At 39.1% G+C, this 27,008-nt stretch overlaps 2 protein-coding genes across 11 annotated transcripts in view; both read right to left on the bottom strand.

Annotated features, from left to right (window-relative positions):
- Positions 1–11,025, bottom strand: part of cdkal1 (CDK5 regulatory subunit associated protein 1-like 1) — a 435,182-nt gene extending 424,157 nt beyond the window's left edge. For 8 of the 9 annotated variants that reach the window (XR_007814619.1, XR_007814622.1, XR_007814618.1 and 5 more), the window contains exons 1-3: positions 10,865–11,025; positions 9,020–9,183; positions 7,594–7,706 (exon numbers count right to left, since the gene is read on the bottom strand). Coding sequence is in view for 2 of the 9 variants with exons in the window: in XM_018685548.2 (XP_018541064.1) it covers positions 7,594–7,706; positions 9,020–9,177 (271 nt within the window). In the remaining 7 variants the exon portion in view is untranslated. Of the gene's footprint in view, positions 1–7,593; positions 7,707–9,019; positions 9,184–10,600; positions 10,706–10,864 lie in introns of those variants that run through there. The other variant, XM_018685552.2, reaches the window with a different exon arrangement.
- Positions 11,026–11,839: 814 nt separating this feature from the next.
- On the bottom strand, positions 11,840–24,073 carry LOC108889207 (transcription factor E2F3). Of its 2 annotated transcripts, none has more exons than XM_018685572.2 (8): positions 23,510–24,073; positions 21,025–21,145; positions 19,817–19,947; positions 19,607–19,695; positions 18,359–18,517; positions 17,769–17,883; positions 16,720–16,861; positions 11,840–15,882 (listed from the first exon to the last, which is right to left on the bottom strand). In XM_018685572.2, the coding sequence occupies exons 1-8, from the start codon at positions 23,789–23,791 to the stop codon at positions 15,590–15,592; spliced, it is 1,332 nt and encodes a 443-aa protein (XP_018541088.1). In that variant the 5' UTR covers positions 23,792–24,073; the 3' UTR covers positions 11,840–15,589. The 2 variants fall into 2 exon arrangements, with proteins under 2 accessions (XP_018541088.1, XP_018541097.1); XM_018685581.2 differs by lacking the exon at positions 23,510–24,073 and adding an exon at positions 23,158–23,481.
- Positions 24,074–27,008: the final 2,935 nt, after the last annotated feature.

Raw genomic sequence — 27,008 nt, 5'->3', positions numbered from 1 at the left:
ATTCAAACCAGCCCATCTGGTACCTGGTTCCATGACACGATCATAGTCACTGAGATCACATTTTTTCATCATTCTGATGTTTGATGTGAACATTAAATTAACTGAAGCTCCTAACCTGTATCTGCAGGATTTTATGCATTGCACTGCTGATCGGATAACTGCATGAATAAGCAGGTGAACCGGTGTTGCTTGTAAAGTGCTGAGAAAGTGTACAGTATATGACTGTGTTAGGATGTATCCAATCCATCAACAAAAAGTCTTAACTTTTCTGCATCACACTTGCCCAAGAACATACTCACATTTGTATTCATATCAATAGGTATCGACTGGCAAAACAAGGATAATTGAGGGTGGGTGACATACGCACAACTAGGAGATGCCCAGCATATCAACAGGCATGTTGTGTTGCCCACTGAGCAGCTCAATGAGACACTGGGGGTTAAATGCCTTGTTAAATGACACCTGATGCAAATTGTTGAAAAAGACAGAAAGCATCTCCAACGTAGTGTGGCCATGTTGATCTGCGATTTGAACTGAGCTTTTTCACCATTAGGCCAACTGCCATAAAGGGTAATTTCCCTGCTCTAATTTAAAATTCAACTCTCCTTTCCAGACAACCTCCTATCAACCTTGTTTCCAAGTCTCTCCCTTCTCAATCCCCTCCACCCCCATACTTCTCCCTCAGACCCTGCCTTATCGCATTACTCATATCCCCTCCATGATATTCCCATTATATCCCTTCTGGGTATTCCCAATCCCAGTGGAATGCAGGCAGTATTCCTGGGATAATGGGAGCGGGCGGGCGGGTTGGCTGGCTGGCTGGCTGGCTGCTTGGCTGGTTAGCGGGCTAGGTGGCTTCAGCAGGGAATAGGGAAAAGGCATCCTTCCTCTACAGGGAAACAGCAAAGGAAACTCCTGTCCAGCTCCTCCATTCATTTATCTCTAGCTTTCTTCATCAGAGGCATGAAAGTGCGACTGAACAAATGATTGGAGAGGGAAGACTGGCATAGTGATTCTTGCTTCCATTCTTCTTCCTCTCCAACCTTTCCTGCTTCTTTGTGGTTTGCAAGGATGAGATATAACCACCCTTTGGGGAATCAATTTGTTCTGTCTTTTGTTATTTCTCAGAGGAACAAGTAGTGGTCTCTTTCAGTCGACTGTAATTCCCTGTCCTCGCTCCTAAACCTCACATACAAGAAGTGCTATTAGCAATAATCTTTCTATCCTTGGACAAATGATTGCCAGTTGTTTCCCTTCTGTAGTCGTCCACTATCGCTAGCAGGAATATGGTGATAGGCATGAAGACAATAAAGGTCATGTTGTTTTAACATTACCAGTTTACTTATTTGCTTATAACCCAATTAGTAACTTGGCTGTTAGTCTAAGTCACGTGGCAAAAACATCAAGCATGACACCTATAAATCCCTAAGACATATTATGTGGTCTTTGATTCTCAAGGAAATTTCTTGCTGCAACGGTTGTTCTCATCAGGTCAATCTGAGGTGCTGTCAAAATTCCTTTCCTCAGAGTAATCAATGGATGAGATTGAGTAGTGATCCCATCTTTCCTCAGGCTATCCCATTTACCTTCTCTTCTCTCTGTATTTCCCTCAAGGGAATTTTAAAGCAGGAATGGCTGAGGTCCCTAATCCCATGGCCTCTAGATCGTGGCTAGGTGCTGCCTACATGTGGGTCACCTTGTAGGATCACCAAAATACACACACGCATGCACACACACATATACATGCGGACAGGGCTTGGGATCACTCTAATCTCCTGGCCTCTAAATGGTTACACTCGACTGCCTGGACTCAAGGGGTCTATTTGTAGGCCTTAAGACCAATTCAAAGCCTCAGAAAACTTGGGAGTGTGCGTGTAATGTTTTACAGAAGTGGGAGAGGGCTATTCCAAAAGCATCGCTCTGTTAAAGCCATACATACATTACTAGTCCTGTGCACTGATGTGCTTTCTCAGATTATTTCAATTATTCTGACAAATCTCATTGAGTAGTTTTTGCTTTATGTGTGACTGCGACCTTAATATTCAAATGTGTTCAACCCTCATGTTGCTGTACTAATATTTACATATCTATATTTACATATCAACACCCTATCTACCTGCCAAGGTAGGGTACTATATTTAATATATTGAAGTGAACTGTTTGTGTAGTGATAAACATTTATTTAATTCCAGAAATGTATATACATTTCCATAGCTGCCATCTACCATTTCCTATGAGCTTGACCTCCTTCTGCACTAATCGTCTATTTCCTAAAATCTCTCCTGTCTCTCATTTCTTGTCTCTTTAACTTTCGGTCTTCCTCCTCTCCATTATTTCTCCACCTATCCATTCCTCTCCTGCCCATTTCGGCAGATTTGCCAGTGTCTAGTTCATTTTCCCTGGCAGCATACTGCCCTCCCCACTCGCCACCCTTTTTCCAACCGTCACTTTGGCTGATTTTGGCTTCAAGTGCATCTGTCTCTGTCGGCTGTAACCTTCTTCCCAGCATCTTCCTCCCTTCCTTAGTGACTCTTCCTCTAGTTCCTCTCCTTATGTTGCTTTTCTTTCCACTCTTTTTCACCCCTTTCCCTCTCTCAATCAGCAAAGTGGGTTCGTCTGACCCACTCACACACACAGTTGCAAGATAGTGGAAAGACAGAGCGAGCGTAGTAAGTGTTTCTCACACACGTAAGCACATCAGGTGATATGTCTAATCTTGCAGAGTGAAGGCTGTCGAAAACTGAACTGTCTCTCAATCACTTTCTCTGTACAATATCAATTCCCACCATGTCTGTGACTGTGTGTGAGAGGAACAAATGTGTGTGTGAGCTGGCTGTGTGCAATAATGTGTGTGTGTGTGTGTGAGAGAGAGAGAGAGAGAGGTGGAGTCAGGCAGAACATTGTAAGTTTTCATTGGCTATAATATTGCGGCGTGTAATGTTGCGTAGCACACAGCCAGCCAATCAGAAAATCCTCACACACTCCATTTTATGAATGAGACGGCATGTATGCGAGGTACACACTCACTCAGAGTGAGAATACTCTACAGTGATGTAATACAATCACACAGAGCAGCAGAAGCGCTTGAAACACAAATGCAGTATGAACTCAATCAGAAGTGTTTGACTGTGTTTCAGTATAAATTCATAAATACTATCAATTAACAATATCAATACGTCATTTGTGTAATTGGGAAAAGTACTGCAAATGTCACTCTTTATGCCATAAAATGCCAATATGCCTATATTAAATTTACAAATATCCCATATGTTTTTATTCAGCTGCCATGTAACAGCATTAAGTGATTCAGTTCAAACAGAAAAAAATGAATTTAGTGGAAAAATCACAATGTAAAACTTTCTAATCCATCTACTGTTCTGTTAAAACCAATGATGCATTTCATATTAACCAAAATTATTTCGTAGCAGTTCATTCGCCAGAAGATAACAGAATTACACTGGAAGTGACACCTCCATTTTCTATCCACAGCAACATCTGTAATACCTGCTGATCAATTAAGTCCTCGTATCATTTTATCAAAACAGCTCACACCCTCTCTCTAAAACCCATATCCTCCAACCGTCTGTGTCCAAACCAGGAACTGAAAACGCCTCATTTGGCTGACATTGTGTACTAGGGAGTAATTTTGCCTAACCAGTATGTAAAATCATAACTGAATAGCTGTGTTTGCGGCTGGCTGGCAGAGAAGAAATTGGGAGGGGAGGAGAGCAGCCAAAAACAATCAAAATATCCTGGTGTGACTTTCCATGAAGGGTGTGTGTGTGTGTACACCTTTCAATGAAGTCACAATTTGGCACATTGCTCTGCTGCTCAAATGTAGTTAATTTGAATTTATGTACTATCATGGGTAAACAGTGCCCTCTTTAGTTGTACACAGGAACAGCAACCAGCCAGGCTAAGCAAGAACAGCCAGAAAAACAAGTGTTGAGGTTGTTGCTTCATTTAAGTAAAACAGGACAAGCAGTCTGAGACTTCTCTTCAGATTATTCAGAATTACTAAATATTGTATATTTCATATTTTATATATCTGACTGAATAAGTGACCCAGCCACTTATTTATCTCCTCAACTGCCCAGTAAGAAGACGTGTTCCATTTAAGTGCAAATATGAATGAAACATGTCAAACAAAAGCAGCGTGAGTTTAAACATGTGATGAAAAAAACAAATAAATAAATACACGTCTTATTCATTAAAAAAAAAAAATGTACTGTATGCACATGCCCAGATGCTCTCCCACTGAAGAATGAGGAGTGGTCCCTCTCATCCAAACAAAGTCTTTTTGACCTACAGCCACTCTATATTCAGCTTCAATCAACAAGGCTCTTGTTATGTAAAAGTCCAAATGGTGTATTATTAAATTTGGATTAATAACAGTGTTAACAAGAGCTAACTTCATTTTATTAACATAAATGATCACACAAGATCATTTGTAGCCTTCAAGGACTGAAAGTTACAACTTTCAAAACTATGAATGAGAATACAGTGTGTGAGTGTGTTTTCAGAAGAATGACCTCATCCCAATACTGCAGAGATGTATTCTTTCAACAAAAAGCTCCTTGCATGAGCCAAGGCTGCCACCTAGAGGCCAAGGTAGGAGCTGCTACTATGTCTCACACCAGGTGATGTCATAGATTAAGAAAGAAAGAAAGAAAGAAAGAAAGAAAGAGTTAGGGAGTGAAGGAGGAACATAGGAAGACGGGAATGTGAAAGCGAGAAAACAGGCAGTAAAGATGAGGAGGAGGGAGAGAAGGTGATGTCATGTTTTCAGACCACACTGTCAGGCAGTGGAAGGTCCGTCTTTGTCTGAACACTCTTGTCTGCAGAACCACACTGCGGATCTTAACAACAGATGCTACAGAAGTGTCAATCTGATATTCATATGATACCACCATTTCATACGGTTTTCTAGGATGAGGACATAACATTCTGAAATGCCAATGCTGAACCTACTCAAAGTCCTCATGTTCAATCTGGCCAAAGACTAGACACTACATTTTTCAGGTACCCATTTCAGTCCTTCTCATTCCAGACTTTTCCACTCTCTTCACTGCATTCTCAACAATTTCATGCCATTCAAAACAATTGTACTGCATTCCATGCTATACCATTCAAAACAATCACCACCTGCTCTGACTGTAATCACCCCTGATTCTGGCCATGACAGGCAATTTCTCCTTCCAACAATCTCACAGTGAAAAACAATGAGCGAAGATACTCACATCTAAAGAGAGGCAGGAAAAAAAGGGATGCAGGAGGAAAGAGACAGAAGAAGCAAACAAGGGGAATAGATACAGATAAAATGCAGAGGAGAATGAGACAGAAACCAAACTAATCCTTGAGCTTTAGCAGTGAGACGCGAGACTGACGTTTAAAGTACTTTGAGGGGGGAAAGAGGGAGATAAAGAGACAACAAGGATAATGGCATCAGGGAGAAGGAGAGAGTATTCTGAAGCTTCATCAGACCAAGACATCTTTGAGCTACACAGTCGGACAAACACCATATTGAGTGAAGTTGCAAATTACACAGAACCACACTTTTACCTAAGGTGTTACCTGTTTGATATATATATAGTCAGAAAAACACAAGAGACTGCTAATAAAACTTGTGTGATCGTCAAGGCACTTCATTAGTTAACATTCACATACCCATACCTTTAACCTTTGTCAGCAGTGGTCATATTGTTCTAAATGTGCTACACTACATTTTACAAATTTTCTGTAAGATGAGTGGTGGAAGGAATGAAATCTTTTTATGACTGCAGATATTTATATTGTTATTTAGGTGTACTTCTGAGCAGAAATCTAATGAAATTCAACAGCAACTGTAATATCTTCTGAGCACTTTCTAGAACCAGGATCCCTGTGTGGTTATTGCATGGTTCTACTTTAAGGACAAGAGAATGAGACAGCAAAAATCATATTCTGTGATGGATTCTGTGATATTTCCCATTCAGAAATCCAAGTAGGAATAGAAAACAACCCCATCACTACCAAAAAAACAGGTTTTCACCACACTCACTTCCTGAGAGACAATTGCCACCATTCCACGAAATTACAGAGTCAAAACAGATTTAGGGCAAGACTAGGGCAAACTAGCACTAAATTTAAGCCTTAGCAGATGTGTTAACACAGGATCTGCTAGTAAATCAAGAGGGAGGGTGAGAGACAACAAAGCGAAGAGAGAGTGTGACTGACAGACAGACAGACAGACAGACAGATAGATAGATAGATAGATAGATAGATAGATAGATAGATAGATAGATAGATAGATAGATAGATAGATAGATAGATAGATAGATAGAGAGAGAGAGAGAGAGAGACATTATTTCTGGGAGGAGCTCAAGGGACAGAGGAAACTGTGAAAACAAACAAAGGTGGAAAAGAAAGAGAGATCGAGGGTCCTAACTACCAGATAACAGGGAAAGCCGTTGGTGTGTGTTTATTGCTCTGTTCGTGCGTGTGTGCGTGCGTACATCTGCATTTTTGAAAAGTATGATTAATGTCCTTGTATGGCTGTGGAGACCCCATGGTGAGAGAAATGCCTGAGGAGTTAATATTAACTCTCTTCCTCCATCTCTACAAAAAAATCTGTAATCTTACACCCATCAACTCTCTGATGTATTACAACCCAAGGATGCAATATAATATTTCAACTATAGTTGTAATGCTACTACTACCGCTACTACTTCTAATAATAATATAACACAAATGAGAACTCAATATTTTAAAAATGGTCATATCTTCAGTTGAATACATGTTATATACAAGTAACATTGACAAGTTTATCTGACAGTGTGACAATCCTTCAAACATGCATCTCTTTCACAGAAGTAAAGATTTCTAACAATAACAGAAATAATATTTATGTCAGTCTACATGAACATGGAAATGATCTGTTGTATTGTATTGCATTATTACAATGCATCCCTTATTCAAACTTAACCAACAATTTTGGCAGATGAATTGCCAGCCAAATTTAAGTCATATCCTATTTAAAATGTCTAATTGAGAAAATAAGCAGTCAATGAGGCACGCAGTTAGTGTTTTGTTTCCAGATGCAACAGCTCTAAAACATCCCACTGTACCAGTGTGCCCACTCAACTGCCACCACATCACCAACCTACTTCCCAGTTAAGTTTTGGGAAAGACACCAGGTAAAGCAGACTTGAACCTGAGCCTCATTTGCAGACTTTCCTCACAACACAGGCACAAATTCCACCTGGTACTTAAGGACTGGCAGACTACAGACATGGTCCAAATCCTCACATTAACAATTTTTAACCAAACACATTGGTTTGAATAAGTTCACTGAGGGCAGGGAGTTCAATTCAGAGCAACATTGAGTCTGCTGCTGGAGTAACACACAAGGTACATTTTACTTACAAAGCAAGAGTGCCCCCTTGTGTTTAAAAATAGTAATTGCATCAGTTGTATGAATATCAAGGATAAATACACCTTAAATTAGTAAAATAAATAAAAACAATAGCATTGTTATTTTTACTATGTTGTTCACTGACTGACTGACTAGTCAATGGATTTAATACAAACTACTACAATCAAACAATCTCTTACCAGTCATCTTGTATCCACTGGCAGCTAGCTGTCCAGCCATGTACTCTCCATCTGAGCTGTTGTGACTGCAGCCCCATGTTTTCATCCAGATCTTTTGGGTGCCAGGGATCAAACTAAAAAGTTGAATGAAATATATCTGTTATATAAAGTGTGAAAATGACAAAACCAATGTTTAAATTATTGTTGTTTTTTTTTACAAATCTGCCATAAAACCTGATCAAACAGTCAACTGATAAGGACTTGTCAATGTGTACCTATATGAACCTATATTCACCTATGTGAACATTGACAAGACTGTAAGGGTGCTTTTACATTTAATCTGTTTAGTTTAAGCTGCTAAAAACCTGTCTACCAAACTCAGGTGCAGACTAAGCAAACAGGCTGAGACCACTTGGGAACACAGGTGTGCAGGTTATGTGTGCCACACCACATAGTTTAGTACTTCAATGACAAAAAAATGAGTGAAACGTGTCTCCCCTTTTTGTCCCGTTTTCACCTGTCTGTTCTTGACTTGATTCTTGACATAAGAGGCAATCTCATCTAACAATGCTGACAATTATTTATTTCTTCATGATGCTTCTGTGTCACCAAAGAAGTTAAATATAAACAAGAAGCAGTACAGTGCTGCATAACTTGCTGGCTGTCTGATTCACGCAGCACTTAAAATACAGGATGACAATCAACATAGTCCAATGAATGAGTTATGTCAGTCCAAATAGCCTCATGTATATGCATCTTGGATCCTTTGTAATAAGTCTGTGTGAACATGAATCAAACCAGAACTAACAGAGAACAATGTATCAATGTTTTCCTTACTCCGGACCAAGTGAGCCAAACTGCAGTTGTAAAAGTTATTGTTATTGTACAACTGCACATGGCACAATTACAAAAACAGTTCTATAAAGCTTTACTTTGATACTTTTTAGACTGTACTGACTAAAAATCTTAACACAAGCAACTCATTTTTTCACATTTTATTCTGAGTTAATAAAGAAACGTTGAAATAATTACAGTAAACATATCCACCACATGTACCACAATCCATTTGAGTAACTGAAAAGCTTGAAATTAAGACAGACTGGTGCGAAATCAGCACTTACCTGAATTCTAAGACATTTTGACTTGTTACAGCAGGAAAGGCTCGGGTGAAACTAGTTTCATTAACAATGGTTCAATCCAATCAAGTACTCCAATAAACCTCACCAGAATACCAAAATACCAATACCAGGATTGTGGAATTTGGTCATCTAAATAGAGATGTTATCAATTACACCTGTGCTTTTGCTGCTATGACATGTCAAAATGTCACATTTTAATATTTACTCACCCATTACTGGCCTAAAACAAACAGTATACAGAAGCAATATCACAATAAATTAATATCCACTATCACTTACCGCACCACTGTATCAAACAGCTGACTTACCTGTCAGCTTGGAGCTCCTCATTGCACATCAGCTCTTTTTTCTTCCTGGACCTTGGTATGATACTCTTTCTAATAGACTGTCTCTCCTGAGGAGTGGGGTCACTAAAAGACACCATGTCTTCAATGTCTTCAATGAGCGAGTCACAGGTGGAAGCCATGATGGTCTGAAAATCAGACAAAGCCTTGGTCAGCACAGTATGTGTCTCTCAAAAATGACTTTCAACAACCACAGTTTTTCTCCTGTTCATAATAAGAATAGTAATGTAATACAATTATCTAATGACACAACTGACACTGATTCCATAAAAAATATCTATAGTACATTGATTATCACCTTTTATGTCAAAACTCTGGACAGTAAGATAAGATAGTATGATAGGGTTATTGAACCTCTGAATGCAAGCATGAATGTTGAAATGTTTGGCTAACAATATAAGATCAAATGATAATACACTTACATAAAACTACAAGCATGACAAATAATACATTGTTCAAATGTCTTGTAAATGTAAGGTCAGACTATGAACCGTATTAGATGAAAAGACATCATGCATAGTGAGGGTGGGATATTGCAGTAACCCAGTGATTTTATTTATTTTTTCTTGAAAAATAGCTTAATTCATTAACAGAATAGCTGCAGATTATTGGTCTGTCAACTAAATAATAATCATTACTGCTCCATGTTAGAGAACAGTGCAAACCACAGAGGAATTTAAAAGTGCATTGGTATGTCTATTTTTATCAAAAGGGGAATCATTTTATATGTTCCGAGCACCTCACACTGAAAAAACCATGATGCAACATGATGGTTTTCTCTGTGTTAATGCAGTAGAGGAAACTCTACTTATTGTAACAGTAAGGAAGCCTTAAGATGAGTTTCCTCAATGATTTGTCAGTGTCAATGTATCAGCTTAATAAGCAGCTAAAAGCCTGATACTCTCGGATAACACAGATGTTTGGATCTGGATTTGGAAAAATACTGTTTATGGTGGTGACATCAGAATAATTAATTCTAATAAAGACATGTTAACTTCATGAGATTACATTTTTTGAACCCTAGCCTAACTACAGATAAAATATATTAATCAAACATCATAATGCTGTGCACCTGCATCTACTAACACACCTGTACTAATTAGGCCATGCCACGTACAGAGGAAACTTAACTTGACACTGAAAGAAATTTTATCACTTTGATAAACTTAAGTTGTACTTTTAACTCATCTTTTCAATTGAGTCCATCTCTCACTTAGCGCTTTCTCATTCACCTCAGTTTACTTAATTCAGCTACATTACCCTGTCGTTGAAAATATTCCACAAAAAAGTCAGGTTACATTTAAGTGGCAGACAAAGCCACTAAAAACACTTTTGCTAGTAGACTTACTTACACACTAAAAATATTTATTTCACTTTATAATTAATTAAAGTACATCCTCGTGGCTGAACTGCTGCAGCTGACATCAGCTACATTAACGTTCACAGCATATTTACAGAAGAAACTTGCGTTAAATTTACTTAACTTAAATAAATTTGAACTTTAAACTGACGTTAACTAGCTATGTTAAAGTGATATCAACATACCCAGCTGATGTTTTCAGTATTTCCACACGACTTTCACCTAAAACCAACTGTTAGGTGATTTGCATAAGCTAACGCTGACCGATAAAAACTAGAAACACCTGAAATTGATTAATTTGACGAATATCTAGCTACCTAGAGTTTAAATTTGTTGGCTAACATGGCCAAGCTACCTCTTAGCTTGGCTAGCCTCATTGGCTAGCTGCTACCCACGTGCCCCTTATTTTGGACAGGTGGACCCCTTAACATAATGTAAAGGTACCTTACCGTGGTCGGAATGTAGTTATATTTTAAGATAAATGCGAATTCCAAGGACAGTATGTTTAGAAAATGGGAAAAAATATTATTTACACCATCAAAACATAGCTGCCACAACTCTCAGACCGCCATACTTGTACGTAGTTATGGTAGGTAAAGAGGGACAAACTAGACACGTGTGCATGGCGAAGGGGTGAATGATGAATAATTTTTGACCATATAATTTGAAGCATGTCACAAAACTGGGCGATATACGGATTACACATTTATATTCCTGAAAAAGATGGCATCTTGGTACAGTGGTTAGCACTGTCACCTCACAGTAAGCAGGTTCTGGATTTGAATCCCAGTTCACCCATGGAGTTTGCATGCATGTTCTCCCAGTGCCTGTGTGGGTTCTCTTCAGGTACCACAGTCTGAACACATACAGGTTAGGTTAACTGGTGACTCTAAGCTGTCCGTGGATGTGAATGTGCATGAAAATGGTCATTTATCTCTACATGTCGGACAAGATGACCTTTAATTTATACAAACTAAAATGATCAATTAATATGAAATCTAAAGGTAATGTTCTGTAGTAAACTGTTGGCAAAAATTTGAGTGAATGAGTAATTTACATGTATGTTGAGAGAAGCCATGGGAGACCTTCCAAGCGGTGGTGGTAATGCACCAGTAAGGTGGATGAACCGTAAGACAAAAAGAAGACCTGTAGCTTGCCTGCCTAACTCACAAACTAAGGTGCCCACTCTGGCAAGGACCAGGTTAACTGATCCAAACAGTTACATGAACTCACTGACTTGTGTGATACAGAAAACTGGTCATGGCACCCTGTGCCACCACAGGAAAGATGTCAGCCTGGGCAGCTGCCTGTGTCACCCATACCTAAATCTGCTGCTTCTCTGATGATTTTCTCGGTTTTTAACTTGTACCAAATTTACAAAGTAATCACTAAAAACAAACCATAAACATGATTTTAAAAAAGTCCTTATTTATATTGTCTTTATTCAAATTTTCAATTACAAACGCCCAGAGTACAAAAACAAATCCATTTGCCCTCCCCTCCCCCCCAAACAAATACAACTCAAATTCCTCATTTAACAGATGTTAAAGAAACAGTTTATATAACTGAATGACACACATGAAAAAAAACATCAAATTAGTTTACCTTACACATTCAACAGCACACCAATACTTTCACCCATGCGTTCAAATTGCAAAAAAAGTAATGTGACATTACAGCTCTTTTTACTCTCTGTAATTGGTGGAAACAGGCATCAATATCATAATTTTACAGTCAATTCTTTCCCATCAAATAGTTAACTTTTCACATAACCATTAAAGAATATTATGGATCAGTACATTGTATTTGGTAACAGCTTAAGAATAACCATAGGAAAATAGCAGGAAAAACAGTGCTGTTTCAATCTTGACTATAGTTAACACCACATTTAGCCTAATGATAACTTTCTGCAAGGTCTAATCACACATCAGAATCACACATTAGAAATGAAGGAGCTGTCATTTTAAGAGTCACCCATAACACATTTACAGACTCACTGGCTAACTAGCATTAGCAGTGCATTACAATCTTTAACATTCCATTAGAAACCCATGGAAAGGTACAATCTTTCCAAAATTCATGTTTCCATCACATAAAAGTGGATAAAATATTGTGACCAGATTCTGGTCGCTTGTAATAGATGGATGAAAATGTAATTATCTATGTAAATGGACTTAGAAAATACCACAACTGTGGTTAGTGAACCAAAATGGGGAAAAAATTGAGCTGGACTTTTCCATAAATACATATAAAACACACTGATATAAATATGCCTATAGTGAAATTGTGTTTTGTGAATCAGGACATTTCTGTGCGTGAGTCAAATTTCATTCACTTATGACAGTGGCGCAAATTAAGCAAAGCTCTGCTGACTTTGAAAGTGTTTTCTCCTCAACTGAATGGGTGAGGTTCAGGTTAACGATCCCAAACTACAACAGTGTCACAGAAGCAAAGCTCAGCTCCCTACACACTTCAGCAGAGAACAACCAAGTCACTGACCCTGGTTCAGTGGCACGTACAGACATTCAGGCAATGTCTCTTAATGACTCGTAAATGGATGATAGGCTATCTTTGAATGAATGCCTGCATGCATGATTGAATGTGTACTATTTTGGGGTCTAAAAGATGCTCTGCATATTACCAAAAAAAAAAAAAGTCATGGAAGAACTAAATAACTTATGGAAAATACCAAAAAAAAAAAAAAAAATATTGCAATATATTTGTCCACTTAACGATCCATCAAATGTGCACCCCAATATTGAAATTTAAGATGTGACAGCATGAGACTGTAAGATCAAAGGCATTCTCATTATTATAACACGGTATGAGTGGAATCTCGCTCACCTCAACAGACAAAAGTGCGATGTAATATCCAATATCACATCTAAATAATGTAAGGGTCATTTCTATGACAAAGGGGAATTCAAAGACTCATACACACTATGGCATTTACCTCTATGCCCTATTACTATTGTCAAACATTGAGTGAGAGGTAGCCTACAGTACCTTGTGCACTGAAAAATTTAGAAAACTGTACATCATATTACACATGGCAGGCTTACTCTTTAGCAAGCTTGATCTTTGACATTAACTCACACATGCTGCACACGCAATTACTCAAGCGCACATCAATTAGGTCGGGGAGAAGTTAACACTAACAGCAGCAATATTTCCTGCAGCCGCAGGTTTCTCTAGTTTAAAAGCTAGGTTTTCAGACAGGATGTTTGCTGTCCATTATTGTCAGGGATGTAATCAAACACAAGAAGCTATTTCAAGTGAACAGCAACAGTGTTCCAAATATTTAGAGGAAAAAAAACATCCCTACAGCTCTTACTTCACCAAGTCCACAAGCTTTTCTTGATTAGCCACTGTTTAAAGAGTCAGTGGCCATTGATAACACATGACACCAAGACTTGGGTGCACTGAATTTGCTTAAATTACAAAACAGGTCTTTTTTTTTTTTTTTTAATAATTTTTTTCAATATCCTATTACAGCGAAAAATAAGCCTGTCATACATGCTGCAGCCTCAATCAGTGGCTATCTGGTCCTTTGTTTCCTAGGTGACCATGATATTAGTTATTTCTACAGTATTAAAATCCATTAAAATTCAACACTTATTAAACCTAAAAAGACTAATACTCACCTATCCTGTCTCCTACACTGCTTTCAGTACACACTAAGTAAGCAGTGTGCATTAAGTGGTTCAAAGTCAAATTTTTCTGATAAGCTCAAACCACAGTATAATTTCACAGCACACAGTCTAACTGAGGAGGCATTAGGGGAAGTCTGGTTATGACAGTGTCTAGTGATGACGATGGAGGAGACAGGTGAGAAGCAGCAAGAAATATGGAGTTTCTGTCCTGAATTCACAAATAAGAGTTCGGGTGAGAGATGATTTTGCATTGTGTATCCTAACAGGCCTGATTTATACAGGTACATCAGATGTTTTTGCTTAACCCCACATTAACCACAGGTGATGGCTTTTCTGGGCTCTGTTAGCAACAGAACAAAAGTTTCTGGGGAATTCAAGGTTTTTTTATGTTGAATAATTTTGCATTTGCACTCTACAAAATATGAGGGTCCCTAATTGATCAGGAGATGACAGGGTGATGAGGTTGACAAGTAAATAAGACTAAGAGCATTTAGATAACACACTCCCATTATCTTCCATTTACTTGGGGACATACCAAAAACAGTCATTCATGGCACTCGCTATAAGTCCAAATCGTGCTTAAATGTACCAAATATGCATACCCATGGTAACTTTATAGTTACAGTAAATAAACTTACAGGTAGGCACAGACGCAAGATAGGTGACTAAAGTCTCAACCTGCTTCAACTAACCATAACTTAACTGTAGCCATGAATACATGAAAAAATTGCCCTGTTTTCACTTTATATTTATTTTAATTTCTAAAATGAAAAAATCCTACTAAACAGTCAGCAGTATGAGCATTCAGTCACAGATCACTGGTGTAATAGAATGCAATCATTAAGAATTCTTCAGTATCTCCTCTGCACCAACACACTTGGCATTAACACATCTTAAACTGGTGTATATGTCTAAGGATGAATTACCTGGATGAATTTAGACAACTGACAAGGAAGTGGGAACAACTTCTTCTCTCCTTGCCAAAACAGATTTAAAGGCCTGTCAAATCCTCATATTTGTGGCATCCTTCCAAGATTTAACAGTAAACACAGTTTTCCTCTTCCCTGCTCTTGAAGTCGATGGATGGTGGACTGATGGTTTCGGATCTGTGCAATTACAATTGAATTTATGTTAAACCCAATCATCCAGGATGAGTGTTAATGCCAGCTGACGTGAACCCTCACCATTTATAATCAACCAAACAGACAGCAAAGGTTTTCAGATGTCCTCCAACGCTCAGCTACACTGGAGGCCTTACATAGCCTGAGACAAGGAGTAATAGATATGTCTGTATACTGACCAGTTGTGTCTTTGTGTGAAAGCATTCAAGGCCATTCATCTCTCACACCATGACAGAACATGGCATTTAGTCCCACTGGGACTGAAAAAGCCCTAAATGTTTCCCCTGCAACTATTTAAAATTGGTTTCCACTAACTACATAGTCAGACACAGGCATCAAACCCCCCACTGATTCTCTATCTCTCTCCCATGCACTAAATATGAATTTCTGTTAGCTAATGCTAGCTGCACAGGAGGTCATCCAGGCAGGAGGGCATTTTATCAAAGTCATAGGCTTCAAACAAATCGCTGATTCCCTGATCATCTCCCAAACCTAAAAGGTAGTCATCTTGGTCCAGAAGAGGAGGCCCAAGGTTTAAGAAAGGCCCCAAGGATGAAGGGATCTGGTCTTCTGTCTGCTGGAGGAGACTGGTGTAAGGAGACGAAATGGGGGAGAGGGTGGTAACGGAGACAGCTGAGGAGGAGGAAGGTGCAGCCAGGGAGGCGCTGGGAGAGGCCGTTGTGCAGCCGGGATCTGTGAAAGAAAAAGGAGTCAACTACTTATTATCTATACACTATACACTGTTATGTTAACCAGTCTTATGGCACTTATCGCACTGGAGGACATACTTCAAATTTGATCAAAAACACCCTTCTGGGTCTACTCCCAGGTGGTTTGTTTCCTGTGACTGTACAGTTGAATTAGGGATTTGAACCAACAGTAGAATGGACACAAGCAAGTTGTTTATTTACCAGTCTGGGTTAACTGTTCAACAGCCAAGTTAGTTATTTTGGCACTGAAAACGGGAGTCGTATCATAGAATCATATTCGCGCTACTGTTGAACCAAGCACTTGACACTTGTCCATACGAGTTAAGAACAAATGCCCGTCACCACAACTCTGGTTTTCATTCACTTCAGCTTTGTTTATGCTAGCCTGCGTTACAAGCACAGAAAACTGTCCCAACATTGTAGATATTCATGTTTGTACTAGGGTTAAAAATAATTAATGTACCATTACAACAACAGTAATGGTTGCTGTTAATAAATTTGGTACAGATCAGATGATGACATCTAATGACTTTGTCGATCCCCAACTTTTCACTTGGCCCCACCAGCAGGTAAAATTTTCCACATATCAAGTCTTCCGTAATGATGAAATAATGATTAAATACCCTAACCCTAACCTGTTCTTCAAGCTAACCCTAAGTGTGTTAAAATTACAGTATACATCTCATCAGAAAGTGAGCGGCTGAAAAACACAGCAGGAAATTCTGCTCAGGAGCTTAGATGCTTTACAACCCGTCACCAACTACCTTGCTTAAGAATAAATGAAAACAGATAAGCACACCTATGCTTATCTGGCACAAACCTTGAAGGACTTTGAGGAAAGGAGAGTTCCCATTGATATCTGTGCTGCCATTTTTTACAGGACTCCTGGGGTCATTCTCCTCATCTGGGCACAGCAATACTTCTATAGGACCTTTGGTGCTGGTCAGATGGATGGACAAACTCTGAAGAAGAGAAAAAGGAGCTTGGATTAGAACACTGACAGAACTGCACTTGATAAGATGACTAGACAGACTCCAAGCAAAGATTTTCTTTAAAAAAAACTGCAAACTTTCCTTTCAGCCTTACTTTGTTTATGTTCCACCAAGGTATATACACAAAATACTGAAACTAAATTGATGCAAAAAACATCTTTTCACAGTTTTAGTTACAGAGATGTCATTCCCAAATGTCTGGTAAAACCAATCAGCAACACCAACTCTAGCAGGGTGAATTTATCTATCTGCAACCTACAAACCCAGTGTGCTAAAACATTTGAGCCCCTTGTACACAGAGACTGTGCTATAGTGACTGTTAATAAGACCCTTTATTATGCCACCTTTGCTTGTTTACACTGAACCAAAAAAAGCTGGCACAACACCACCCCAGTGTGTGAGTTTAGACAGAATGCCGGCATTGCGGAATAAGAGGCATGACGTGTGACACAGTAGTCTCTGCGTCAGTCAGTGTCTGTCCTGCCGTGCCGGGTCTCTTACACAGATGTCAGTTTGGCTCTGTGACTACCTCCACTGTTGACTTAAAGGCAAAGCAACAATGTACCCCCATTCCACGTTCAATCCTTATATAAAGAATGGCAAAGTGGAAAAAGGGCACAACATTCCAACTTTAAACAGTATTGCTTAGTGTAAAGACTGGACGCAAATGCATCACAACACTTGATTTAATGTTGAAACTTTAATGTGATCTTTGTAAAGAGGGTCAAAAGTTAATTTTCCCAAAGGTCCAACTGTTTCTTTAAATGAAACACAAGTCATTGGTCGGATGACCAGTGAGCAAGAAACAGAAGTATCATCAAGACAACCATGACAAATCCAGTCTATATTGGTTATGTGTTTGTGCATGTATACATACCTCATCAGGGTCTGGAACTTCTAGTTTTGTGTCTGTGGGCGCTTTGACAACAATAACAGTCTGGTCTCGGAGGTTTCCCAGCTGTTTGATGTCTTGATATGTTACATAGGCATATGTGAAGAAGAGAAGGTTAAAGAAATAGCATTGCAATGTCAGTACATGTTCATACAAAAAGTTCTTTATGTGATGACAAACTGCTGAAGTGATTGCAGTACTATGACTCTGCAGATGCCGGTGTTGAAAGCTAGATGAGTTAACATTTTAGGCACCATAATGTATAAAGATTTGCTCTATGTGGCAAGATGAAGCATTGCACATATGTTTAGGATCTAGTAAGTTTTTGTAACTGATATTGACATTTTAAAAACACTCAGTTCAGTAGATCACTGTTGAAGTATTAAACTGAACTTACTGTGAGCTAGGAATAAGCCTGAGCACACAAACAAGTTTACACTGACATTAATTTGGTGAGTTTACCTGCAGAGTTATGAGAACATGGTTACAGCACGTTTTAACACTGAAGTGAGGTCACTAAGAATAATTTTTTTAATAGGTTTTGGATGACATGTCAACTAACAAAAAAAGGATATTTCTGGTTGCTTGGCAACTCGCTCATGTGTCTCACATCCAGGCTGCATCTCTGGATAAGTTGTTCAAGCCTCTGCTCTTCTTCTCCCAGCGCAGAAACTTCCGCTGTCAGCCTTTGTCTCTGGCTTAATGCTCCTTCTACTTCCAACAGGCTACAGCCCCTGTGTGAGAGAGAGTGAGAGAGAGAGGCTTGAAAAGAGTGCAAACAGATTTAATTTTGTACAATAGCCTCAACAGTGCAGAAAAAGTTTCTCATCTAGGTTTTCCTTTGATTGTCCTTAATGCTGGAACTGGTATACCACAGATTTATGTTAAATACTTGTGTGATATCCACAAAAAAAAGCTTGTACTTCATTTTCAATAGGCAATGTAAATATTTCCTGTAAGAAACAATGTAAATATTTCCTGTAAGAAACATTTGGACAACAATTCTGTAATGAAAATAAGTGCAATCTAAAAATATTTTGACTTAGAAATGCTTTTATGTTTCATTAGATACAAAATGAACACTTTTACTTATCTGTGAACATCTCCAAGTTAAGTGACCGATACAGACTGAATTTATTTTTAAACTTAAGCCAACCACATCATACCCAATAAAGGAAAAATCAACACTGGGCCTTAACTGAAAGAAAACACATATAACATATCCTCATAAAAACACCATGAAAACATTCAGGGCTCATCTAGTTCACTGAATGTATTCATGGGCCTAAAGTTGTAAGCACATGTACTTTAAAGGCCTATTCCTAAACTGCATGTGCTCTTGGTGATTAATGAACACTTTACAATTATGTAAATAGAAATTTACAGAGCAGAGTGTAGCATAGTCAGGTATCCTCAGACTTTGATGTGGCAACAGCTTGCATGCAGCCACCTGCCTTCCTGTGCTGCACAGGCCAAGGAACACTCTGAACCTTTTTCTGGCCAAAACCATTCACAACACTTTTGCTACACCAACCCAAGACAAACTCATAGATTTTTTGAGACTTTAAAAAGCTTTACACTGCAGAAACCAATGCATATACACAACTCTGCTCAATGTTTTTATGACAGAAATTATGCTTTGTTATTTGTAAAGCGCTTTGATCAAACTATCAGTATTTGTCTGGATTTGTGTCTGGGGATACAGCTGAAACACAAGAGAGGAACAAAGGTGGAAGAGGAAGAACCATGGGGTAACACAAGTAAAACAAAACAGTCTCTTAAAAAGTATTTACATGATTGTGTGAGAGAGAATGACCACTTACATCCACTGAATATTGTTCTTTGATTTCTTCTTGATGAGGTGAATGCCCTCTAGTACATTGGTGATATCATACAGCCGCCTTTTCTGCACCTGAAATTAGACAATGCAGGTCTTTAGATGTAACCGTGTAAATCGCCAACCACAAAAATTCCTGACAGTGTTCATTTTCTTTTTCGATGCACTTAAGAGAAACATTCAGACATAAAAGTACCTGTAAGGTTTCAGCGGCGAGGTTGAGGTCTAAAACACCATCGGAAGACTGAGCCAGAAGGTCCACAAACTTCTTTGTTAACAGGCCCAGAGAGGTGTCATACCGTGTCTTCTCTGGTGGAGATTTGGGTGCTGTGGTGAAGGGAAAGTATCATTCATGGTCATAATTAGCTGGCGGAGGTGTGATTTATATCAAGAGGAGATCAATGGCTACACTACAGGTCAAGCAATGGTTTGAAGTTAAAATTTTAGAGAGGATCACACAGGTCACATTAGCCCCCTGCCTCACTCTCCAAGACATCCTGTGGATCAAGTCAACAGTACATTACACTGCTGCAACATAGTGGCTTGCCATTAAACATGAAGACAACAATTCATGCACAAGTTTGTTTCTCTTATAAGTTCCAATTATTTTCTACTTCAATAAACCATGCCGGACACACAAAATTAAGGAACATCTGAGAGGATATCTTTTCTTGTTTGTTTGTTTTTCTACTGATTAAACCCAGTAATATAAGTGGAATTACTTAAGCAGCAGTTCAGAGGGTTTTATATTGTGGAAACTCTTTGTTCATGCAGACAGAGAATAAATCAACTTTTTTCATGTTTTTTGAATGTGTGTCTGATCCCCATTTCAACTCCAACATTTTTTCTGATGGAAACATCTTTCTTCAGAGAAATTCAAGGGATTACAATTAAAAGTGTTATATCTTGTGATATGGTTTGTCATTTAGGCACCATGGCTTCATTTTTCACTGATGACTTCAGCAAACAGAAACTGGAAAACTAAGTGTTGCTACAAAGACGTACACATTGCTACGGTATATAGGTGAATTTAGCTGCTGTGTTTAATGGAAAAGAAATAATAATATAAGTACTTTTGATTGATTCTGAATCAACGTTGACAGCCTATTGTTCTTGCATATAAACTATGGCTCTGGTAAAGGGCTGGGTATAATTCTGCTCCATTTAATAGTATGAATTAAGCAGTTCTTTAACCCCTGACAATTATGTCTACAGCATCACACTGTACGATGTGTTCAATCTGTTTTTCCCTGATTACCGTATAAAGTAGCCATTATTGAGGCTGCTCTGTGTATGAAACCCATTTCCCACACAGGATGACCCTTAATTGTTGTGCTGTAAAATTCTGGATTGAATATACTGAATGCACTGAATGGATGCCCCTTATAGCCTTCCACTTCTTACTTCTGGGTGTCTTTAACCGTGTCCCATTGGTGGCTGCGGCTCCTCCTCTGCCTCTTGGAGTTCTGGCTGGTTCTGATTGGTACTGGTGGTCTGAATCATCAAGCGCCAATCGCCTTTTTGCCTAGAAGGTCAAAAAGATACTGTTAAAAGCAAATATTGGTGACATTTGGGTTGTTTGGCTGGCAGGCATCAGTCATCTCTGAAGCTACTTCACAAGCAGTGAAGAATGATGCCGTGATGCAGCGTAACCCTGATTCTCTCTTAGGAGTCTCTAAAGCAGAGGTGCAACAAAAATCTAACAAAAAAATAATACAAATAAAACATCCAAAGAAAACATTTATTATCTGTTTGATAAAGGCAGCACACTCGCTGCAACACACTTTGATCACCAAACCAGAGAAGACATTGTTCTTCACAGCCTTTTCCATTTCAGTTTTGATAAGGATTTTATTCTAAAGTATAGTAGTAAGGATATGGGATGGCTGTCATCGAGATTCCATGTATTGTGGAGAAATTGTGTCAGTTTAATATTTTGCCTTGCATCTGACGATGTGTCACAAAACCAGACGTTGATTTCTTCCTTTCCGAGTTCAGCCCACATAGCCCAGGAGTGAGTCAGACTTATGGGTCTGATCACAGTGCCAATGTAAGTATTCTAACAAGAGTGTACAAGAGACCACATGACGGCGTGACTAAAGAAAATGGTCAAGTCATTCTCCTGTCACACCAAGGCACTTCAAAAATTGCTTAAAGGAAATCCCAACATACTGTGAAAGACATTTTATGTCATTTTATTTTCTGTACCTCATTTACCCATTAATCAAATCCAAACAAGAATGTTATTTTTACCTGTGCAAGCTAAACAGCCATTTGCAAGCTTACTGTATGTTTGATGTCCAATGTTCATGTTCATGTTAACCTCAAAGCTATAAATCAGCAGTGTTTAACCTGTCACAATTTCTGGGAAACCATTAGAAGTGTACCTCTGCCAAGTTAGTAGTTTAGCTTGACATAGGCTGTATGTTCATCACCTTATTTCAGTAGTAGTGTACACTTCTGAATCTGCCTCATGACCACTATTGCATGTAACGCCATGTTTAAGCCCATTTAAACAATGTGTTCAACATCCCTAAGCCTTTATACTGCTAATGGTGAACCACCTTACATAGGCATTTCTGACTGATCTGATTTGCGGTTTTGTCAGCAAAAAACTACTTACTATTTTTTTCTATTGCAAGTCTAAACTGGTATTCTACTCATCATCACTATCATATGGCATGGTGGTTTGGTGAAAGCTTAGATTTCTGTGTCAGAAAGAATCCAACCTATTTTAGTGTCTTTGAGCAACACCCTAGTACCAGAGTGCTGTCTACTGAATTTCCCTCTAAAACCCTAGTAGAGAGGTAGTCAGTTTACTTCTAGTAAATGTAAACCATATTAAATCATAGTTAAACCCATCGCTAATACTTAATCTTACTTGACCTAGCCCTTGCATGAGGAAAAAATAATATGCCCTCTGTTGATGTCAGCCATTTTATATCAGCAAGCAGCTCCCCTCACCCCCTGCCTGGTCATGGCTTCAGCCTGAGATACAGACTGGTTTAGTTCATGAAAGATGAATAGCCAGGAACAAACCAACACCCTGAATGCTGCTGAAACTAATTTGTGTGGTTTGTGCATGTTGAAAATACAGGAAACGTGCATCAGCACTAAAGCAACAAACTCAAGTTTCACTTTACTTGGCATGAAAGGCACCATAACGTTACACTTTATTTGCAAAAGAGGGATATAAGACATTTGTGTAAAATTAAGGTCAAGGCCGACGAGTAATGTTGTTCTCTAGTAATCAATACTGCTACTAGCATAGAAAGCTAACACATTTTCAAGCTTTATCCAAGTTGGCTTGCATCTTCAGAGACGACTGGGAGAAATATCTACCGAGTAGTTTCAAAGCTGAAGTAAACCTTTCGCCATGCATAAGTCCATGTCTTTGCAAGTTTAGCCACTCGCGTCTTATTAGAAAGCGAAGAATGAGCTAACTAAGAGCCAAGCTGCCCAACAAATCCCCCCAACCCCCAAATTAAGACACTAACAGCAGCCACTAGGCCACCGCTAACGTTACTCATCTCTTACCAATATTTCCATCTGCCTGCGAGGGTGAAGCGGACTCAAAAGCACCATGAAGTTAGCATAGCACGCTATTAGGTGACAGGTCTGCGTTTCTGTACACGTAAAACTAACTTAAACTCATCGTTTGTTTCCCTATAGTCAACAAAACACTTAACCACCCCACTTGGGTAACTTAGCTAGCGGTAGTTAGTTAGCCACCTCGCTAGGTTGAGTCGTGGGAATGCCCTGGCTAAGTAGCTAGCGTTAGCTGCCCGAACAACAAGCTCGGCTAACCTAGCAGGCTAACATTTGGTGGTGTTTGCGGCTAGTTGTAGCAAGCCAAATGAGATAAAAAACGAGCTGTGTAGATTATTACCGGCGGTCTTCCCAGAGCGGGTCGTTGTCCTGCTCCGTTTGCTGCAGCTTGTTGTGGAGTTGTGTAAATGTTGTTTATCTGAGGCTCGGATAAACACACATTTGATGTCTGTGTAACGTTGCAAGGCGGTGAGGTGGTTATTATTTGGATATACGTAGCGTTGGATTGTCCGGGGTTTAAACGATCCGAAAGAGCTGTTAAAATTATATTATTGTCCAGAGGAGAGCCCCCAACCCCCGCTAAAATCACTTTGTCCGGAGCCGAGGAGATCCCTCTTCTCATCTTGCGTATTCGGGGTAACCCCTTTCTTGTCTCTGTACTTTCAAGCCCGTATGGTTGCTAATCCGCGGCAATAATAACAAAAATAATCAGACCGAAGTAAAGATGAAAGTCTGATTCATCGACTTTTGTAAAGTATTTTTCTTTATGAAAGTGCATTTAGGCAGATGCAACGGATTAAAAAGTAGCGCAACTCTCGTTTCTCCCGTCTAGAAATGGCTTCAGGAAACGGCCTGATGAATGAAGGGATACGGTTTACGCGCTCAAGAGCCCTCCCGCGAAACTCAGATTTCCCGGGAAATTTTCAAACGGAATTTACATGCCAGAAGCTATTGGTTCCTCAGAAAATAGTCCCTACCCACTTTACTGTCGTATTGACCAATGATAGCGCAAGAATCGGTGCGCCACGTGTTCATTGGCAGTTGTAAACAGGCGACGTCATCTGTCACGCCTTGCGTGTTCCCTGACAGGACGCTAAGTGGCGCAAGTGACCAACTGTGCTGACAAGACTGAGGTAGGCAACCCTACAACCACAGACTGCACAACAAAAGAGAGGACACGACCATGTACTTATAAAACGCGGCAATCTGAGATCTAGTCGCCATATATTTTACATTAGTGTGATATTATTTTGTATATTTGCGATTTTTCTTCTGATGCAGTAAATTAAAGCAAGGTTTCAAGATTTGATCTGAAGTTTACAGAGAGAGCAGCATTACAATAGGAGGGGGTTAGGGAACAGGGACAGGAGATCATAGCATAACATACATTCCATGTAAAAATGTCAAGAGTAATGACAATTAAAGTAGTAATTGCAATAGTAGCAGTAATACAAGAGGCAGTACCAATAATATCTAAATATAACAGCAGGTGTTGAGTGGGGCTGTAGGAGCAGCAAGAGGCTTGTCATCACAGATCAGACTCTACAGCTCCAGAGGCAGACGTACCTGCAGAAAGAGGAGAGAGATACAAAAGAGCACAAAACTATGGGAAAGGGGAGATATCAAGTTAGTAACATGTAATATGGGATATGAATCCATACTGATGGAAAGTGAGAGAGAGAGAGACAGAGAGAGAGAGAGAAGCTCAGTGCATCATGGGAAATCTCCCAGCAGTCTAAGCCTATTGCAGCATAACTAAGGGATGGTTCAAGCCTGAGCCAAACCTAACTATAAGCTTTATCAAAAAGGAAAGTTTTAAGCGTGCTCTTAAAGGTACAGAGGGTGTCTGCCTCCCGGACTGAAACTGGGAGAAGGTTCCACAGTAGAGGAGCCTGATAGCTGAAGGCTCTGCCTCCCATTCTGCTCCTGGAAACTCTGGGAACCACCAGTAAACCAGCATTATGGGAGCACAATGTCCCAGTGGGATTGTAGGGGACTATAAGATCTTTAAGATAGGATGGTGCCTGACCATTAAGGGCTTTGTATGTGAGGAGGATGATTTTAAATTCTAGTGTACAGAAGCTAACACAGGAGAAATACGATCTCTTTTTCTAGTCCCTGTCAGTAATCGTGCTGCAGAATTTTGGATCAATTGGCGAGTCTTTAAAGACTTGTTGGGGCAGCCTGATAATAATGAATTACAGTGGTCCAGCCTGGGAGTAACAAATGCATGGACTAGTGTTGACAATACTGAAAATTAATTAAAAATAGATAAAATACCAAATGTAAAAGATGGCTCAGTTTGAAATGTAATAATGTATGGCAGTATCATGTTCATTGTTTTCTGCACAGATCTTTGGAACCCCAGAAAGCTTCCCTGCCTTTCATAACATTTGCAGATTTATCTATTGTGTGCTTCTTTGTCTCTGGTCAGTGCTTCTAATTTTCAAAAGATATCACCATGTTGGACTCAAAGAACACCTTACCAGCATGAAGTTGACAAGCAGAAATGACCTCAATGCTCAGAAAAACAGTGAAGTCCTGATAGACATTGTGTTTTATTCCAAATATACATACAACTTACTGTAGAACAGACTCACAGAAAGTAACAATATAAAAACATCTGCATTTTCTTTTATTAAAAGCTGAATATTTGCCCCAAATTTTATTTTTGCTCATACATGTCACCAGTGACATGTATGATAATACTTAAGTACTTTTAATTAAATAAGATTTCAACTAGAGGACTCTACTGATTAAGTTTATTTTGCATTGTGGCATTTTTACTTTTACGTCAGTGAATGATTTTACTACTTCTACTATTTACATTACAGAGGTGACACTTTTCTCAGGCCATATAACATATTGTGTGTTGCTATCATAGAAACCTACATTATAAAATGTCTGTATTTTCTGTTGTTGTTTTTTTTGCGCTGGCATTGCGGTGGCATTATGGCATAAAAAAGGTAAGGAGACAGCTCTTTGGCTTGCAGGTTGTTATGCTCAAAAATAGACCTTCAGTCTGAAAGAAATTTAACTGTCCTTAAAAGAGATGTCACTACCAGGCTGCTAATTTGCAGCTGATCCCGAACTTTGACCTCCATGTTGAGGGGCACAACAATTATTCTCCCACTGAGATGCATTAAATGTCACATTATTTGTTTATTCTAAGGAAAAGCTAGCATTCTAAGCTGCATTCAAAGGTGCCTCACTTTAAATGCCATCCTTGGACCTACTCTGTGCAAAAAGTGCTCAGCATGTTTCCACCGACAAAACCTGGCAGTTATGATGACTCACAGCAATAACTGTACAATAATGAATACATATTCATTCCCATATGTCTCTCAACTCTGTAAGCTATGCTATGGTCTCAGAGAAGAGCATTAATCTGTTACCAGATGGCCTTTCTTGGCATCTTCTGCAATACTCACAAACTATTTTTGAATTTAGATTTGGGCTACTTCACTTTAACAGTGCTGGACATGTCCAATCATCCATTTTAATTTACAAACTTAAAGTCACAGTCACTTCTCACAGGCCATGAGGACACCTGTGGCAATTACCTTTACACACTTCACCACAGAGAATTTTGCTTCAGTCTCAACAACTTATCCAAACAAATGTTTATATTTTCTTAATTTATTTACTGAGAAATTCTGAGAAGACTCACTGACAAAAATCTCTCATTTTCAACAGAAACAGCCACTGGTCCCCACCTTGACAATTTATGTTGCGTCGAGCCTCAAAGACAGCCTGAATGACACCGGAAGTAATGTGAAGTAGCTTTCATATGTAAAAAAAAACAAAAAACATTTCGATATCCCAGTCAACTGTGCTAG

The sequence above is a fragment of the Lates calcarifer genome, linkage group LG15 (assembly GCF_001640805.2).
Source record: "Lates calcarifer isolate ASB-BC8 linkage group LG15, TLL_Latcal_v3, whole genome shotgun sequence".
Classification (NCBI taxonomy): Eukaryota; Metazoa; Chordata; class Actinopteri; family Centropomidae; genus Lates; species Lates calcarifer.
Note: the sequence above shows the minus strand (reverse complement) of the source record. Positions and strands in the feature narration are given on the sequence as shown.